Below are 19,707 nucleotides of genomic sequence, written 5' to 3' on the forward strand. Positions count from 1 at the left end.
GGAGTTATTTTAGTGACTTATTCCAATAAACCCCATGAATATTCATGCGCTGCAGTTATCTCGTCGGAATATGGAAATTGGAGTTTAATCTGTCTTTTTTATTATTACATCTGTAGAGATCAGTGACCGGACGATCCGCTTTTGAACTCATTTGGCTGCGTATCGATTTTATTCAGAAGTGCACTTCGTGGCCAGGCTTTTGCTTTTGTAAATATATCCTAACTGAATTTCAAAAAGTTAACTTGTTAAGTTCCACTCATTGGGAGTTGAAGTGCTTAACACAACAGCCGTGGGCTATGGCATCGTCAGTCGGCGCGACGAGGGGAGGTGGTCGCGTGACGTCACTTGCGGCTGTCACCATTGTGCACTAGTCCGCGCCCGCGGCTCCGCTCTCACCCACTTCCATTGAGGCGATCCAGTTCGACCGGCTCCCGGCTCCAGTTAATTTAAGTTGCGCCGGTCTTTGAGTAATTGCTTCAGCGTTTACTCATTCATATGGGCGGTCTATTTGCTCAAATGGAGTGCTGCAGGCTTTGTGTGCCGGTGACGTGCTGAACAATTGCCTGGATAATATTAAATTAAGTCTGCCAATTAAGATTTTCAGCTCGTCTCGGTGCACCGCACATTTGCTATGCGACAATGTGAAGCGGAGTGAATACATCAAGCGGTACCGACTGCTAATTATTGATATAAAACCCTTGTTATAAAATCCATTGAAGAATCGAGAGTTTGTTAATTATGCAGCTGTACGGTATTGCAATTGCTTTCCAATTACCTGCATGCAGTTCCTAAAGCGGATTGTACAAACTTTACGGCGAGTGTATGTTCTAGTGACAATTTCGCCGGAGTGCAATTCCAATTCAGGTTAAAATACATCAGAAAGTTTGTATGTCTGCGGCGGCGGCGGCGTCGGCGTCGAACAAAGCGAGTCTTATTGTAATCAGACGGCGGCAATAAAACCGTCCGAGACACGCCGTAATCAACGACCAATAGAACAACGTTTAATATTTCCGCAACAAATTGACCAATAAAACAAAAAGTTGCCAAGTCTTGATTTCCTCGGAGCTCGAACTTGTTCAAAGTTCCAATTGTAGTCGGATTGTTTTTTAAAGTATTCCGCGAGTCCGTCCCGGGGGCGCAGGGTGTCCGCGGGGGTGCGGCGCGGCGTGCGCGGTGGGGATCGCAGTAAGGAGGCGTTTGCTTCACTCAATAAGAAATCATCTGATGCTGTTTACGGCAACGCTTTGATTCGCTAATCTCCGGCGCAGCGCCGCACACTAAGCCTACGTGACGGACGGACGGGCCCATGTTTATTTTATTCCCTTTCGCAATTTATTTAAGCCGAAAGGAATTCGCTTCGGACTGGAGCTAAGTTTTTAATAGAATTTGCAAAAGTTTAAATAAGTTAGTGTTATTGTTGGCGTAACTGACGTCGCGCCATTACTGTGTCAATATTAGATCGCTCTCTTTAAATAATAACGAAATCTGCTTAGCAGCCATCAATAATGTAGTTTTATACGATTTTTGATTACCCAAATTGATTAATTGAAATATCGACATAGCACCCAATAGCCCTCAAAATATATGACCTCATCAGAGTTTCGGAAGAACTATTTTTAATTAGAGCGTGAGAAGCTGGAAGTGTCCCAAATAGGTGCAGTTCCGATATTATCAATCTTGTAAACGAGGCGCCGCGACGCCTCGCGAGGTGATGCACTCACCGCGGAATGCAATAGCTGCACCTAAATATAGCGCCCGTCTGCTGCAGCTCACTCAGCTCACTCGTGACGTCACTGTGCACAAAAACTGTGCTTGTCAACAAGGAAACCAAACATAAAATATGCTCTATTTTGATTACAGAGATTTAAAGTTTTCTTTACAAGGAATGTAGGTACTTACATAACTACTTTGGTTTAAATAGTTTTTAATTGTCACCTAGTTATTTTAAAGTTTTCTTTGTAATAAATGTACCCACTCTGATTTATGTACTTGACTTTTGGAGTCGTGTAAATCAAACAAATAAATAAATTATGCGAATGAACGTAGACGCACAGTGAGAAGGGCGTTTAATTTATGACTTAGTAGATGCACGGCATTCATTGTTCTAATATTTTCGTCCAAGCACCTACTGCGATCCAGTCACTTGTTTCAAATCGTCTCTATTTTTTTATCTTGCTGCTATCAAATATTTTATCATTGCATAAAAGAACAATAGAGTGCAATTCGATCGTAGCGAAATGAAACAAACTTTTTTTAAACTGCGCAGTACTTATAAACTTAAGAAGGTGACATCTTTTCGGAAAACAGTACAAATAATAAAAGTTAATCTACAATTGAATTGAGTTAACGTAGCCCGCACGGCGCACGCACGGCGCCCGCACGACGCCGCACGGGGCGCCCGCATGACACCCGCACGGCACCCGCAGGGCACTGCCTGCCTCGATGCACAACTTCCTTGCTTGCGGAGTGAACTGAGCTGACGCCGCAACTATTCGTATTTCATGAATATTTTTGCATAGTTGTTGTGGACGAAGATTCCCATTTAATTACTTATCGATTTACATTTGTTGGCTGCTCTCACAAACTGAGTAATTAGCTATTTAATGAAATGTATCCGTGAGCGGCCGCCACACTGATATTGTTTGATCAGACGACCACCGAATGTAACCATTATCTGACACAACTCATACACTGAAGTGGTCCATTGTTTCACTGCATTTGTATTTATCGAGATCTCCACTCGAAGCGTAAAAATGACAGAGAACTGAAATATATTATGGTTTTCATTGTACCCGCAATTACGTAACAATAGAGTTGAATTGAAAAGCACTCGATTACCCCCACCTCACCCCGCCGCCGCCCTAAGACCTACACGAACACGAATTTCAAACAAACTGCACGAAAAAATTACGTCCGGGCGCGTCGTCAGCGGATATATGGAAGCCGCAAATCCTTACAATATCCAATAGCGTAAAAGAAACGCGCGAAATTAAATTCCGAAGCGTAGCCATTTGTAAAGTACCGCAGAGCTACGCGCTACGGATTAGTGGTGTCCACACACCGCTACGCCTCCACAGCGTTGCTACGCCGCTGCTACGCCGCTACATCACCGCTACGCTGCTACGACGAACTGCAACTTTTTTCGCACATGTAGTGCGAAGCGCTCCGGGTTATCTCTTTCGTAACAAACTTTAAAGATAAATAAAAAGTATTTTGTGTAGAATTTTTACAACTGCCCATTATTACTTTATAATTACGAAGGCTCTTCGAAAGTTTGTTTTACAAAAACTGTGTTTGCAAAGCGCAGTTAAAACAGTAAACTGAATAATTCATTTTGGAATGCGTGGGGAATAGACTGTTCTGGATTCAATTATGTATCAACATTTATCAATAATCGTTATCGGCGAATCGGTGGCATATCAATAAATTTTGAAAATAATTATCGGAGCTCAACAAAGGAAACCCTCGTCGAATCGAGTATTTTTCGTGCCCCCGACAAAAATTCCGATTCTCGTTATTCAAATACGAAACCGGAACACGATTCCGGAACTCATTCGAGGCTCGCGCCGCCACGTCGAAGGCCGCTCAATCGAAAATTGAATTTCAATGTCACAACAGTGCAGATGTAGGCGCCGTCCCGCGCCCGAGCCGCGCCGAGCCGCTCCGAGCCGAGCCGAGCGATCGTTGCGTGCGCGCGCAGCGGGGTGCGGGGCGAGGCGAGGGGTGCGGGGTGCGGGGGCGCGGGGCGTGCGCGCGCTGGGCCGCGGCAGTGTCCCGGGCCGGCCGCGTCCGCCGCACGTGTGTCGCGCGATGCCCCCCCGCCCGCGCCGCCTCCCCCGCTAGCTCGCGCGTGCTGTGACCGCAGTGAGTGCTCTGTGTGGACGCGTGGAGCGACTGTGGCGCGATGCGAGCGCGACCCCGCACGCGCTGACACGCATGCCACTAGTCGCCACGGATTTCTGTCTCTCCAGTAAGTTTGAGTGTTGTTTCGCGACTTAAATGCACAGTCGCCGCGCGCCCGCCGTGACTTGTTCGAGTTGACAAACTTTTGATTTATCCGGCGCTCGATCGCCCAGTGAATGGTTCGAGTGGTGGCGAGGATTGGCGCACAAAGCGCCGCACTATCTGTGATCTGAGCGGCGCGAGGTATCTCCGAGCGGATCGCGCCGCCGGACGCAGCACGCCCGCTCTCATAGGTACGCTCAAGTCGCGGACAGATAACTTTCACTCGGCCCAGTGACGGAAAACTTGCTAGTTAAACTGTATTCAAAGTGTAGTTCTGTCGTTAACTTTTAATGTTCGTCACTTTATTCACGATGCTTTCTGAGAGCAGATGACTGAATTAAATCAAAACCGCGGAGACGTTGTGAAGTGTTGACGGCGGGAGATTTGCATGAGGCGGCAGCTCTCGGGGCCGCTGCATTCATTAAGTGCCGCATCTGTGTCGAGTGGCGCCGCGCCGCACCGCGCCGCACCGCGCCGAGTCACGGTACAACCGCGTAAAACTTTATGAGCGGTTTAAAGCGAGCATTAGCCGGCGAGCGCTCGGCACAGATAACGTCGGCCTCTGAATAAAACATTCAATCTGCGGGAGAAGCCACTCTATTTGATTAACGTCGTAATTACTCATATAACTTCGCAGACGTCTCGGAGCAACCGATCCGACGCTCCGAGCGCTCACCGCATCCGCTTCCTTCAGTCATGACGTCACGAGCGAATCAGCGCTGACGGACAAAGCCGCCGCGATATTAAAATAAACTTTGAATGGAATGTCTCCGAGAAAAAATCATTTATTAAAAACTTAGCGCAAAGCCCGACCCGACCTCTGCCGACGGAGCTTTGAAGATGCAAAACTGAAAAAAATATAATAAGCAAGCGAAGGCGCACAAACTGAGCAAAGGGGATTCCTTTTTAATCCGACGACTGAATAGTTCAGTTTGAATAGGTCGAGAGCGACTCCAGAAATAGTTGTAACGTTATTGCACGGCGACGCCATTCAGCCGCCGTTTGAGGCAACACCACTGAATCGCTTTACCGAGGGTTGAATGGGATTAGCCCTTCGCAGGGGACGCGATAAACTAATATGCCGACTCCAATTGGCTTCGAATAACCGGCGTAATGCGCAGTCCGGCCCCGACACCGGAGAACTGCCGGCCAGCTCCCGGACACACGCGTGTAACCCAGCGCACCCACTAATACGCTATTCCTTTCACTAACAGTTATCAATGTAACCCTTATACTCATTAACACAATAACTTAAAGTCAACAATTCATAACATGACAAACGACAAAATAAGAAATCAACAAAAAGCAGTAAATAAGTAGCATAGACAATAACAACTTTGACCTTTGGAAATAATAATATGTTTAACAAACTAATCAGCGGATAGGTATAATATGTAACACACGATACAATGAGTAGTGATATAACCGCGGTTATTGTTGTAATGATTAGAGCGAGCAGTTAATGCAGCGCTGATGATATTCACTGAATGGCGTAATGAACAGATTGTTGTTGGCTTCGTTACGAGAAGCAAAGCGTTTCGCACACAGCTTTACGCGAAATTTCACATCTCACATTACAATACACAAAGAATATTATGACTAGGTATTTAGTTATTGAAGCATTAAGTTGACTTAACACCGTTTAATTTGTTCTGGATTTACAAAAAGACTTCATCAACATAAACGTAGATACACACACTAATACATAATGTATTGAATTAATAATGATCACTTAAGCGTAACACAAGCATGCTCGACTTTATAAGAGTTAGTAAGAGTAATTTCATTAGGTAACATATTCGTTGAGTTACTTACACAGTTAGTTAGCGATGTGACTCAGCTCAGAAGACAAGTTTCTTCTTAACTTATAGTTTGGATGGAGTGGCTATAACTGCAGTTGAACAAATATGCGGTAATGTTTCACGAGGTTTATTACATAAGTAGTGACCGCTCACATTTGGCGGTAACACTCGCGTAAATGTCAGAAATGGTTTTATGAACACACTGCATCCGCGTCACTGGACCACCATGCGTGTTCATATTACAATATACCTACTGTTATTACTACATTTCACTTTTAACTTCGTTTGACTGCCGCTTTATTAGTGGGTAATTCTGAAACCACAGATTCATCATGTACCATTATAGTATCGACATTTTGGTAACTTGTGTCAATGTGACTGATTATAAACTTGTTACTTTACTGTTGTTGATTACCTCAAATTTAATGTAAGCTAAATAAGAAAAAGATCGCAGCTTAAGTAATGATAGCGTAGACCGCAATACAATGCTAAATCCTCGTTACATTAGATAATTGCACAACTTCGTACTCTATCGCATCCCAGGGATGCTAGAAGTGAGATCTCGCACAAACTTTCACGTATATTGTGTTATTCAAGCAGAATGGGATAGCGTAAAACAAAACCTCAACCAAGTGCATGATTTTACGAGTCTCATCCACTGAACTCGCTCTAACGTACATGAGTGACGTTAAGGCAGGTTAATGTCGCGCTTCATCTTCATATACTTATTTGGAGGTAAATTGTAGACAAAGCCGCGCTCCCTAACTAAGGGAGGTGGTTCCTTGAGCCGAACTCATTCCGCTGTTAATGCGCGCGTGTGGCAGTGGTAGGTGTGACGTCACAGCTCTGGTCGTGAATAATCAGGTCGGGCATAAGCGCGGCGCACACTTAGCGCCGTGTCGTCTCGATCGCAGATCGCTCCCGCGGGAACAGATAAGCCAATCCCGCTGCGCTATATAAACCTTCACTATTTTATGACGAGATTTAACGCCGCGCCCCAAACCCGGATAAACTTATGTTTGTTGTTTTGCTCCTATCTCGTCTTGCTTCTAGCATAAACTCGCTGTAGTACGCCGTACTTCGTCAAACTTGATATCAGTCAAGTTTTCGTCAAGGCTCTTATTATTTTATACGTTCCTGATAGTTTGGCAAGGCGGGTGAAATGTCTTCAGTGTGACCATGAGTTTGCTCGTGTAAACAATGGTTTTGGTTTATCTTTCATGGAATGATGAGTCCCTAGTATCGCGCTTTTATCATAGTCCAAGACTAGTGACTCGCTTTCAGAGAGTACATTCGGTTGTAACGCCTTTGTGTAGTGCTGTATCTGGAGTTTCCTTTGAGGTTGCTAAATCGTGTTCAAATAAATCTCGTAAGCGCACAAGCGCGGTCCATTATACCGAGATAAGTATCGCAGTGTGTCGGACACACACACACACATACATACACTGATAAATAACAAAGCGATATCCTGCCAAATATTTTTATTGAATTTTCCTTGGTAGCAGTATTGCAGTGTAATAATGTAATGTTACACCAGCGGCGGCTCAATTATGATACTTTGACATTTGCGTTGGTGGTCGTCATTTATGATTGGATCGCCAGTTTTGGCGGAAAATTATTCCGTTTTATCATTTATCCTACCGAAATTTCCTGTTCTTATGATGTGAAGTGGAGCGTAAAATGACATTTCTCTGAAAAATCTGCTTATCTTTAAAACATTCTTGAAACTAGTTTATGTAAATAAACATTCGAAATAATAGAAAAACATGTAAGCTTCATTAAAAAAAGCTTGTATATCTTTAAATAGTGTAAACATGGGACGCCATGGAACCCTTTCACAGTGAGTTATTTGATAAGGCATTTAATCAATTAAAATAATAGTGTGAGTGTCCTGCGAGTGGGCGACGCTTGAATTATTCAATATTACGAATGACATTAGCATCCCCTCGTCCCGACCAGCGTTCTTACAACTCATTAACATTATTACGCTAAACATATTTGTGCTAATGGTATAATTGTTACTCACGAGATATGTGTATTTATTAGCACATTTACTCTGTCTTTTATGAGTTATTTGTCTTTCAGCTAAAAGCTCTAGGTAAAGTTTTTGAATAAGACAGAAACTTAAAATGTTGGTGTCTGCTGAATTATTATAAAGGTGAAGTTTATTTTTCCGCAATCGTGTTAAATACCCAGTAGGTAATATGGAACTGATTTTTGAGCTAATAAAGTAACAGCAAAGATTTCCATATACTTAAGTTACAATAGCGGCGCAACAATACGTTCGTGTTTTATCTCAGCTCACTTGTGTTAAACTAACGTCGCCCTCTCGAGGTTCACTTCAAACAGTTATATTGTTATCCAAAGTCATAATAACGGCATCGATATTTTACTAATGTCAACTAATAAATATTCGCTTGAAAAATGTAGCCAAGTCTGTTTGTCTGTAGTGAAACGGAGTGAAACTTCATACATTGATTAATCATGTAATCAGTGAGGTTCAATAGTCTGTGTGGTGACAATAGTTGCAGTAACTGTGCTACTGTGCTCGTGTGTGTGTGTGTGTGTGCGTGTGTTTGTCAGGCGGTGTAACGAGGCACTTAGCGAACTGTTTTCACAGGTCATTTGGTTTATGAAAATACGTTTGTGTGTAATGCTGTTACCGCGCGGCGTGAGCGAGCGATGCGGCGCGGTGATGGATCGTCCATCGCCGGCAAACTGCCACTTTATTGGACATTAATCGTTCTCATGTAGCGATGGATACGTGATACTGCAATCCGGTGTCCAATTTTAGTTTCGTTTGTACACTCATTCGTGATGAGCTTGGGGCGTTAGAGATCTTGTTATCTATCACATTCATCAATCTATACTTACATAGGTATTATAAAACAAAGTCCCTCGCTGCGTCTGTCAGTATGTTCGCGGTAAACTCTAAAGCTACTGCACGATTTTCAAGCGTTTTCACCACTCGTTAGCGTGATTCTCACTCGGGAGGTTTTATTATCTATACTAATATTATGAAGAGGAAAACTTTGTTTTGTTGTTTGTTTGTTTGGTTGTAATGGATAAACTCAAAAACTACTGGACCGATTCTATCACCATTAGAAAGCTATATTATTTGCGAGTAACATAGGCTATATTTTATCCCGGTGCGGGCAGTAGCTACCACGGGACGCGGGTGAAACCGCGGAAAAACATCTAGTAGGTAATAATTTTAATTTTGTAAATATAGTAATAGTTTTAATTTTTATTGTAAATACGAAAATACCTAAATAAAGTAAAGATACTCTGCTGTGGCTAAACCACTGAATGGATTAGGTTATGTATTTTAGAATTCGCCATAGAATACCATAACGTATACATATGTGATAGGATTTAATGTGATTAGATACGACACACCCGATAGAGAAATCGAATAGAATTATTAACGCGACTTTTTATTATTCTTAAGCTCAACTATTAATCTGCTCGTATTGTAAACCATTCTATTAAGAGTGACATTTATTTAATACTTTCTATGTCCAATCGTGGCCATTTTAAATATTCTGTTTGAATAAATTAATATTAGAATATTGGAGTGCGAGTCCATTAGATTAGTTCACATTTGGCGTGCTCGCCATTCAATATAATTGATTCGGTAATTAAGCGGCCGTAAATAGTTGATTGTTTGTTCCACAATGGGCGCGATGTAATCGGCCCACTATTAATAACGGGCTACAATTAAAGCGCGTTTTGTGCCGGACGGGCAGCGTCCGGCGCCCGAGCCCGGCGTCCGGCGAGCAGTGCCCCCCGTCCGGCTATCTGCCATCTAACTAACGAGCCACGTTCCACCAGCCTCTGACTGACACTTTCTATTTACCACTACTTTCTATAGGGATGAATTACATTTGCCGTAGTCACCAGGTAGGTAATGCATTTTGACCATGTTTAAATGTTAATAATATTCGTTGAATTTAATTTTAATGTATTTCTAAATCGGTCTCAACACGTACAATATCCATTATAATGGAAGGCAGTATTTGGTAACAAAGAGGCGCGATATCCCGCGAGTCACACGCGCCACGTGTAATCACCTCCCGCGAGTCGCTCACCCACCGATACCCACTGTGACATGTATGCCCATTTAATATTGTATTTTATCTTATGTTAATCCGAATTTCTGAAACTCTCGCTTCTGTATTTCGACACCAATAAAAGCATTATCAAAACTTTCCAAAATAATTCCAATGAATATTGACTATCGCTCCATGATCGTCGCAATACCACAGTTGTTATGCATGTTATGTAACAGAACTGAATATCGAATTAACAATTTAATTCACAAGCATATAAAATTACAATAATCAATTGATATTTGCTTTCCCATCTGGGAATACACTGTTAACCATTTTAACAATTAAGTGCATTCAATTTTGCAGCACCTTTAAACTATTGACTATCTCTGAAATAACTGACAATGTGTTTAATAGCTTCACTAACAGATCAGTGCAGTGACGGAAATACCTCGTCCAGTGCAGCGCTATTACTGGCGATGCACTTTGTGTACTCATTTGTTTGTAGTTCACAGTGCTCACTGTTCTTGTGTTCATTTGTAGGAGAAAGAGTTACACATGTCAGCTACTTTGTAATGTGAATCTGTTTCATGGCTCGTTTCTGTGGAGCGAGCTATTAGTATCGGTACATGAGAGAGCGTTGCATGTGTGCGTGCTGCGTACAGCGTGAGGTGAGCGCGAGTGATGGCTGTGATTAATGAGTGTGTGTGCGCGCGCGCCTCACGTGACACTAAGCCGCGTGTAACGGCGGCTCATCCCGCATTACAACACGGCGACTAAGTACCCTTCCATGTATTACACGCCCATTGTATCAGATTAATAGGATTTTGGTTAGTGGCGCTACTCCGTGCTATTATGATATTTAAACGCACGTGGTAACGCTTCAGTGGCCAACGAATACGTAGCGAAGTATGGCAGTGATTAACAGTTGAAGTGACACTTTACATAGTGTAAAGTTGTAACAGAAGTGCGACAGTGGCGCGCTGTGCGCGGGGCAGCGTGTCTCCGGCGCGCAAGATGTCGGCAACTCGGGCGCCACTGCTGCACAACTGTTGCCAAAACTCACCAAACTTTATGTATGCTGCGCTTCACAACTATAAATACTGCCAAAACCCCTCCATTTGGAACATTTGGACCATTCCGCTCTATAATCTATTCCGCTATGTTTATTTTGAATTCAATTTGCGTATTTCTGTATTCTGTATAACGACGGCTTGAAGTTGCTCATCGAATCGATATTCTAAAATAGGTCTTGGAAAGCATTTCAAATCCATTTATAACTTCATTATGAGCTCCGGTCTCCGTCCTATTATTTTTATTCACTTCTCGGCAGTTTCCCGGCAGGGTGAATCCGTTTATAGGCAAAGTAAAAGATCCATCTATCTAGACGACCCGACTATTCCCATTTGCGATCCTGGAATACCTTTTTATTATTCTAGGAGCGTTTACCGTCTCCAATAGCTACGTTTATTTGATATTGATGTAAGAGGAACCGTGTAATGTGTTGTCGGCGGCAGGTGAGCGCGTGGCTGCGGTGTGGAGGACTGCTGGTCTAGTCGCGTCGAGCTGTTACAGCGCAAACAGAAAAACCCTCGACAATTAGCTGGCGCAACATTGAGACGCCGCGCCGCTAAAGGAGCCATTATGTTGTAAAACAGCACTCGCTAACAGCGCCGTTCAGTTCAACCTTGCATTTTAATATGACTTTATTTTAATTACTTGCAGTTTCAGTATTTCCATAATATGGAGCAGTTTCTTTTGCAAAAGGGTATTTTTTGTACTTTGGTTTGGGTTGGCACATCAAACACCTTATCTTCTTAGTATCCCAGTACTTTTAATCTGAAACTGGAAAGTCTTAAATGTAATCTGCCTGCTTCTTGATGTCTCATGATCGATAATAAAACCCATATTTGAAACTCGTGAGAGCGAGTAAACTATCAATGCAGGACATGTAGTGTTCAGTGATGAACCTTGGTCTGCCACGGTCACACTGTATACAACACCCTGACTTCCAATAATGTTATCGCGCGCGGCGAGTCACGTCTCGCCACTTTGCCCCGCGCGAGGGGTGAGGCGGGGGGGGGGGAGGGAGATGAGTGCCTCCTTCACGAGTTTGACAAAGAGTGTCAAGCTCTCAGCTGTCAAAATTAAGAAGCGCGGCAGGTGGCTTCTGCAAATAATTAGGGTGCACTCGATTGGCTCTCGCGACCCTCGCGCGGAGGTGGCCGTGTTTAACTGTCGACTCTCATTGTTATCTTGTCGCGTTTGTTTTAAAATTATTCATCCTTAACACGAGGACAATTTGCTCTTGTTACGGTTATTAAGAGGCGACACAAAATTCAATTTTGTTCTTCTTGATTACATTTGCAGATTCTTATTTCTGTTCGTTTGAATCAACTTGCGCAGTATTTTATTTCAGTCACTGTATAAAATCTGAATCCACATAAATATTAAATTGGGCGAAATAAAACATGAATAAGAAGGAGCTCGCTCCGAGGACTCGGTTAAACAATGTTAACTAAGCGTTAAGAAGGAGTCGCGACACTGCGAGGACACGGCGGAGAGCTGCGAGCCGCCGGCGATACGCCGCCCGCGCGCAACACTCCTTATGTATTCGATATATTATATTTCATTACTATATTATTACTTCCTGCTTGAGTATCTATGCATTCCGTAAGCTCTTGTATTGATCGCCATTAATGACTGCCGTTCAAATCTGGTGTACTCTATGTCTGCATCAAACCGTGAAAGTTTCACAATATCGTCCACAAGTTAATCAAAATGTCTTGATCGGTGATGTTTAATCCGTCTCTTTGAAATAACCTAACAATTTACATTTAAGTCAAACATTTTACAAAGTTCTGTGAGGGCGAAAAGCCTAATCTTGATTGTTGAGGCGTTCATTACAGTACTCATTAATATTAGAGGATGGGTAGCCTCTGCGGGCCTCGCGGGGGGAGGGGGAGTGCGAGCGCGGGGGGGGGGGGCTCAGCCAATAAACATCTGTTACAAGTTCTCTCGTGTGAGCATTGTGTTTGAGAGTCGCCGGCGCGTTTACGGTAAAACTCGCGAAAACTCTCCACATTACGTTACACCCACAATTATACTTCGTATCTCTCCCGAAGATGATTACAGTTTACATGCAGCAGTACGCGAGTTGATGCTGTCCTAATCACACTTTTATAGCTTATTTAAATATGCTTTTAGACCTGACAAAAATATAAAAGTATTTTTATGACTAATTTTTTCCCACCACTATGCACTCCGCCATGACACTACCGACCTGTAACGTCATTACGTGATTTTGTGTTGTCCGAGTCACATCTAAATTCGTTCCTCTTCACAAAAACATTTTACAATGGGAAAAAGGAAGCGATCTGATAAGGATAATAATGATACGGTCGAAAAGTTATACAAAAAAGTGAAAAAACTAGTTAAAAGTCGAAGAAGAATTTCGTCATCAACGTCCGATGATGAACCGCCGTTATCGCCTGCGCAGTCTTCACATCTGGATATTGTTAGCGATCTCGAACCTCGAGGTGAGTACTTAAACGTATTTCCCCTGTTATTTAGAACATTGTTTGAAAAAATTGTGAGTTAAGTAAAAAGTTATTTTCATCTACCGCCATTTATAAGATGTGAGAATGTAGAAACTACTGTGTACCTATTAATCACAACTGACTATATGGGCCCTCATGTATATCATGTGTGGGTACCCATTGCTGTTGAGCTATCCCGACGTATATCGTGTGTGGATGCCAGATAACTACATAGTTATCCAGCGCGTCTTACGCTAACATTGCTATCCCGACGTTTATCGTGTGTGGATATGTATTGGGTATGACAAAATCTCATACGTAAAATATATTTTTGCATAATTGCAGATGAGATCCCAAGTGTTGAGATGCAAACAGAAACCGACGGAGTAGTAGACGAAAGCGAGGACCTGGACCCAGATATTTTGCAACTATTAGGCTCAGATCCTACACAAAATAAATCTTTTGGAGATCATTTACATAAAGATATCGCTACGAGGTGGAAGCACATCTTAACTAATGGACTTTCTAAGGAGGAGAAACTCGATATTCTAAAACAATACCTGCCTGCTGAAAATTGCACCAATATGAAAGCACCTTTATTGAATCCGGAAATAAAATCAGCACTCTCGGATAATAATATCAAAAGAGATTCGTACAGCGAACAAAAACAAAATCAAATGTCCAGCTGTATTTCAGCAATTGGCAAAGCACTTAATTTAGTCTTGTCACAAAAAGACAACGTCCCTCAAGAAATCATAAAAATACTGAGCGATGCTGGGCGCCTGCTATGCGATACACATCATAGGGAATCTCTTTCTAGAAGATTTGCTATCGTGAATTCCTTAAGCAAAAACGAGAAATAATAAAAAATACAAAAATAGATGATTATTTGTTCGGTGCTAACTTGTCTGAATATCTAAAATCATCCAAGGCCATATCAATGTCTGCCTCAGAGCTTAGATTCAGCTCAAACACAGCCAAGTCTAATCAGCCACAGCGCGGGCAACCCAGCACATCCACATCTCGTTACCCTGGATCTTTAAACGCTTGGGGGGCACTGCGTGCACCAGCCGCCGAACCGCGAGTGTACCCCAGCCAAAATCGGCGCCAGCCACCACCGCCGTCGGCGCCACGAGACCAGCGTCGTGTACCGACGACGAGGAAGACACGGCCGCGGAACAATTACCCACAATCTCGACGAAGTTAACAACTCCATCACAGGTAATTAATAATATACCCACAGCCGGTAGACTCCGGTACTTTTATCACGAATGGCTTCGCATCACAAACGACAAAACTATCCTGTCTTGGATTAAGGGGTACAGGATTCCATTCCGTTGTGATCCATATCAGACAAATATTCCAAAACCAAAACCCTACACGCTAATAGAAACGAAGGTTATTGATGAGTGTATTTCTGAAATGTTAGAAGCAGGTTTTATTTCTCGCTGCACCCCATGTGAAAAACAATTTGTTTCACCTATTTTTACCATTCCTAAGGCTAACGGAAAACATCGCTTTATCTTGAATTTAAAGGAACTGAATAAATTCATAATTACCAACCATTTTAAAATGGAAGACTATCGCACAGCCCTTAAATTACTTGACCAAGACTGTTATATGGCAACATTAGACTTAAAAGACGCATACTTTTTAGTGTCCATTGCAAAAAGCGACAGAATCTACCTCCGATTTAGTTGGGATTCAGTCCTATTTCATAATGAGCTATTTGAGTTTAATGTATTACCGTTCGGACTTTGTACTGCACCCTATGTATTCACAAAGTTAATAAAACCTGTATTACACTATTTGCGCTCATTGCGACATCTGTCAGTTAATTATATAGACGATTTTTTGTGTATCGGTAACTCTTATCACAGTTGTCTTAATAATATAGAAACAACAAAAGGTCTATTGGCTAAACTCGGTTTCTTAATAAACGATGACAAAAGTCAATTGTATCCAAAACATAAGTGTACATTTTTAGGCTTTATATTTGATACTGTTAATATGTGCTTAACGTTACCTAAACAAAAGAAAGATCGCATAAAATTATTAACTAATAACCTGTTACGATCAAAAAAATGCACAATTAGGGTATTTGCAAAATTTTTAGGATTACTGACGTCAGCGTGTCCGGCTGTTAAATACGGTTGGCTGTACACAAAACTATTTGAAAGAGAAAAATTTCTAGCACTTGATTACTCTAATAATTACAATAAATACATGATATTGCCAGATAACATTAAAAATGACTTAATTTGGTGGAGGGATCACATTGACTCCTCGTTCTGTTCCTTTCAAACTAACGATTACATTTTAGAAATATTTAGCGACGCATCAAACACGGGTTGGGGGGTAGCTTGCAATAACAAAACTGCGAATGGCCATTGGAACTACTCCCAGTTATCACAACATATTAACACTCTAGAACTATTAGCAGCATTCTACGGCCTTAAAATCTTTGCGTCACATCTTAAAATTGTAATATCTTACTCAGAGTAGATAATACAACAGCCATCGCCTATATTAATAAAATGGGCGGAATTCAATTCACTCATTTGAACGGTATTGCACGTGACATATGGCAATGGTGTGAAAAACGCAATATATATATTTTTGCATCATATATCCAGTCTAGTAAGAATATAGTAGCTGATTTCGAATCACGTCAGACATGTAACATGGACACTGAATGGGAGCTAGCCGAATATGCATTTCATCAAATAACTTCTTCGTTAGGTACTCCTGAATTTGACCTATTTGCAAGTATGCAAAACCGTAAATGCTCGAGATACGCCTCATGGAAGCTAGACCCAAATTCCGAGGTCATTGACGCTTTCACATTTAATTGGAGTAATATAAGATTCTATGCCTTTCCACCTTTTAGCCTTATTTCCAAGGTCTTACAGAAAATTAAAACTGATAAAGCTGAGGGGATTGTAGTAGTGCCGTTCTGGCCTACACAGCCGTGGTACCCAGTATGGTCAAACTTGCTAACATCAAAAGTATTATATTTCGAACCTAATAAAAATCTATTATTTTCCCCTTTCAGGGAGGAACACCCCCTGAGCAACAGTCTTACCCTGATGGCAGGGAGATTATCAGGCAGTCCATGGTGAGGCGAGGAATTCCAAGTGTCTCTATCGATATAATGATGGCCTCCTTCTCATCAAATACTCTTAATCAATATAATAGTTCACTAAGGTCATGGTGGCTTTATTGCAAAGATAATAAACTAGATTTCTGTGATTCCAATAGTACAATATTACTTCAATATCTGACTGAAAAATTTAATTTAGGTGCTAGCTACAGCACACTGAACAGCCATCGTTCAGCGTTGTCTATACTATTAGGTCAGGACGTGACATGTAATGATAATACTAAAAGGTTTTTCAAGGGTGTTTACCGGTTAAAACCACCTCTATCAAAATATAATGCCACCTGGGACCCAAAATTGGTATTAGATTACTTATCAAATTATTTTCCTAACGATTCACTAACATTAAAAAATCTATCACTTAAAACTATAACTCTGCTTGCCTTAGCGTCTGCTCAAAGAATGCAAACACTTAGTTTAATTAAAATTAAAAACATTACATTTGACTCAGAGAAAATAATCATAAAAATTGATGATTTGATTAAAACCTCTAGGCCTGGTATCCACCAACCACTGATTGTGTTACCATACATAAAGGAGAATCCTAAAGTTTGTCCAGCTGTAACTCTTAAGCATTATATAGATAAAACTTCATTTCTACGTCTTCAAGAAGAATACATTTTTATTAGTTATCAAAAACCACATAAAAGAGTGTGTTCGCAAACGTTATCGCACTGGGTTAAGCTTATCTTAGAACAGAGTGGCATAGACACAAAATTGTATGGTGCTCATAGCACGCGACATGCGTCCACGTCCGCTGCTCACCGAAAGGGTGTTAATTTAGAAGTTATCCGTAAAGCCGCAGGCTGGTCTGAATCCTCTCATGTATTTCTAAAATATTATAATAAAGATGTATCAACTTCAACAGAATCTGAATTTGTAAATGCAATTTTTGAATGATTGTAATATAAGAATTTGATTTGTAAACTTTTGAAATATAAGGCTGATTGATCGCTTCAATGTTTAATTTTTTCGATGCTCTAAACATCTGCATGTAAACTGTAATCATCTTCGGGAGAGATACGAAGTATAATTAAGAATCAAACGAACTCACCTTGTGAAGTTTGATGTCTAATTATACGAGTGTCTTGACCGAAGATGATTACCTCCTTATATGTTACCCAAGAACTATCGAAAAAATTCTGCTCTAAATAATGACGTTACAGGTCGGTAGTGTCATGGCGGAGTGCATAGTGGTGGGAAAAAATTAGTCATAAAAATACTTTTATATTTTTGTCAGGTCTAAAAGCATATTTAAATAAGCTATAAAAGTGTGATTAGGACAGCATCAACTCGCGTACTGCTGCATGTAAACTGTAATCATCTTCGGTCAAGACACTCGTATAATTAGACATCAAACTTCACAAGGTGAGTTCGTTTGATTCTTAATTATACATGTGTCATGAGTTGAGAACAAAGGGGATCGTGTCGTTTCATTATTTTTAATACTCTTCATTGCACTGTGGTGGTCTTCCTTACTAGATATTATTATAGTCATAACAGCTTATTACGACTAAACAAACAACACAATGTAATAAGCAATTTATTAAATACACACTTAGTCGCTTAAGCACATAAGTAAAAGCGCAAATCAGCGTGAAATATCATATTAGTGGGATGTTCCTGAAGATGGAGCGAGTCGCGCGCGAGATGAGCGCGAGTGCCATTGTGTCGCTCTCCAGCCTGCTCAGCTTCATTATACAGCCATCACTGAGCGAGACACGTGTGTGTGTGTGTGTGTGTGCCAGTATTTTTACTTTGAGTACTTTCAATTGAAATCCGATTCAGGCATATTTGTCGAGTTTTTGTTTTCATTACGTCGTAATCCGCTCTGCCGACTCAATACACGTACTTGAGGCGAACAATATCGACCATACGGTTACCAACGTCACAGCTTTAATAACATTGTTTCACCATTCCACTCCGACACAACAACCTAAATTAAATGGCATATTTAAAGAGCACTTTAAAAATAAAGAACGTCAAGATAAAACTCGTGATTAAATTACTCCACAAAAGAAGAAAGTCGCTAAACAAAAACGTAAATGGCGAAAATATAACGAAGCCGCCATTAATTCCACAATCTCACGAACTTCTCACAATAAACACTTTCTAACTAAATCTAAATGAATATAATGTTCTGTAATAAAAAGTAAAGAGTGAGCGACACTGATGTATGTAGTCAGTAAGCGATACGACACCTGAACACAGACTGCTGACGCGCCGTGTCTCGTGTGGAGCACACGCGGCGGCAAAAACTTTACCCTTGTTCATTACAATATTAATAGCGTGGCGTGTGGCGCTGAGACCGCGAGCACGCCACCGCCACGCCACGGCCACGCCGCCGCCGCGTCGCGTGACCTGTAATGAGTGCATTATGTCAAGCCGAATCACAGGCCTCACGTGTCCACAGACTACATAAATTGGCTCGTTTTGTTCCACCGCTAACCAGTTAGGCGAAAATTGTTTAAGAATTTAATTTGCACCACACTTTGTGTAGCATGCGATGCTTTTATTGAATTTTTGTTCATTCATTGGTAGACCGACATTGAGTGAACTGTATTGAATTTATTTGTGATGGCTGAGAATGTAAACAGCTTCACTGTTGGAAAATGAACTAAGTATTATAAAATTGTGTGTCCTACCTTCTCGTATATACCTAAATGATATTAGTGAGTAGAGGAACCGCCCCCGCTGTCGCCATGATTGTTTGTTTCCGTTGAACACGTTACAAGCGTCAAGGACAAACAAATATAATGTTACAGTAGTGATCGCCACGAAACCGCACTTATTTCTGTTGCCTGTTCATAAATTATGTCGTACCTACTAGTGACAACCAATTGTTTATTCACAGGAACATCGCGTACAGTTTTATCCCAATCAAACACAACTTGTAATTAACTTGTAATCAAAATCCGAGGTTCCAAGCAAAAATAATGACATTTTGTTTGGTTTTGTTTTTATTGTTAAAACTTAAAATACAATAAAATATTTTTTTCATGATATTGATGAAAATATTTTTTTCAGTGGCTGTACCTACATAACGCTAAGAGTTTTCACATTATATCCCATGCTAATTAATAATTAAATGGCAATCAACATGATTTTGTTCGCGTTGTTATAATATTCATCAAACAGAACGTTAACAA

General features: G+C 41.3%; 2 protein-coding genes across 4 annotated transcripts in view; both read left to right on the forward strand.

Moving 5' to 3' along the window:
* The window catches only part of LOC110379559 (lachesin), a 190,100-nt gene that overhangs the window by 112,680 nt on the left and 57,713 nt on the right, over window positions 1–19,707 (forward strand). Inside the window, exon 1 of one of the 3 annotated variants that reach the window (XM_064038746.1) lies at window positions 3,767–4,196. The exons of 1 other annotated variant lie outside the window; for it this stretch is intronic. Coding sequence is in view for 1 of the 2 variants with exons in the window: in XM_064038745.1 (XP_063894815.1) it covers window positions 3,937–3,970 (34 nt within the window). In the remaining variant the exon portion in view is untranslated. Of the gene's footprint in view, window positions 1–3,766; window positions 4,197–19,707 lie in introns of those variants that run through there. One more of the 3 variants, XM_064038745.1, reaches the window with a different exon arrangement.
* Window positions 14,386–17,513, forward strand: LOC126054527 (uncharacterized). Its single transcript, XM_049840501.2, has 2 exons — window positions 14,386–14,619; window positions 16,454–17,513. The coding sequence occupies exon 2, from the start codon at window positions 16,514–16,516 to the stop codon at window positions 17,456–17,458; it is 945 nt and encodes a 314-aa protein (XP_049696458.2). The 5' UTR covers window positions 14,386–14,619; window positions 16,454–16,513; the 3' UTR covers window positions 17,459–17,513.

Source organism: Helicoverpa armigera, chromosome 17 (genome assembly GCF_030705265.1).
Source record: "Helicoverpa armigera isolate CAAS_96S chromosome 17, ASM3070526v1, whole genome shotgun sequence".
NCBI classification, from domain to species: Eukaryota; Metazoa; Arthropoda; class Insecta; order Lepidoptera; family Noctuidae; genus Helicoverpa; species Helicoverpa armigera.

What these genes read in the sequence shown, in the direction of transcription:
- LOC126054527 (XM_049840501.2), top strand. Translation starts at nt 16,514, where the DNA reads ATGGTGAGGCGAGGAATTCCAAGTGTCTCTATCGATATAATGATGGCC.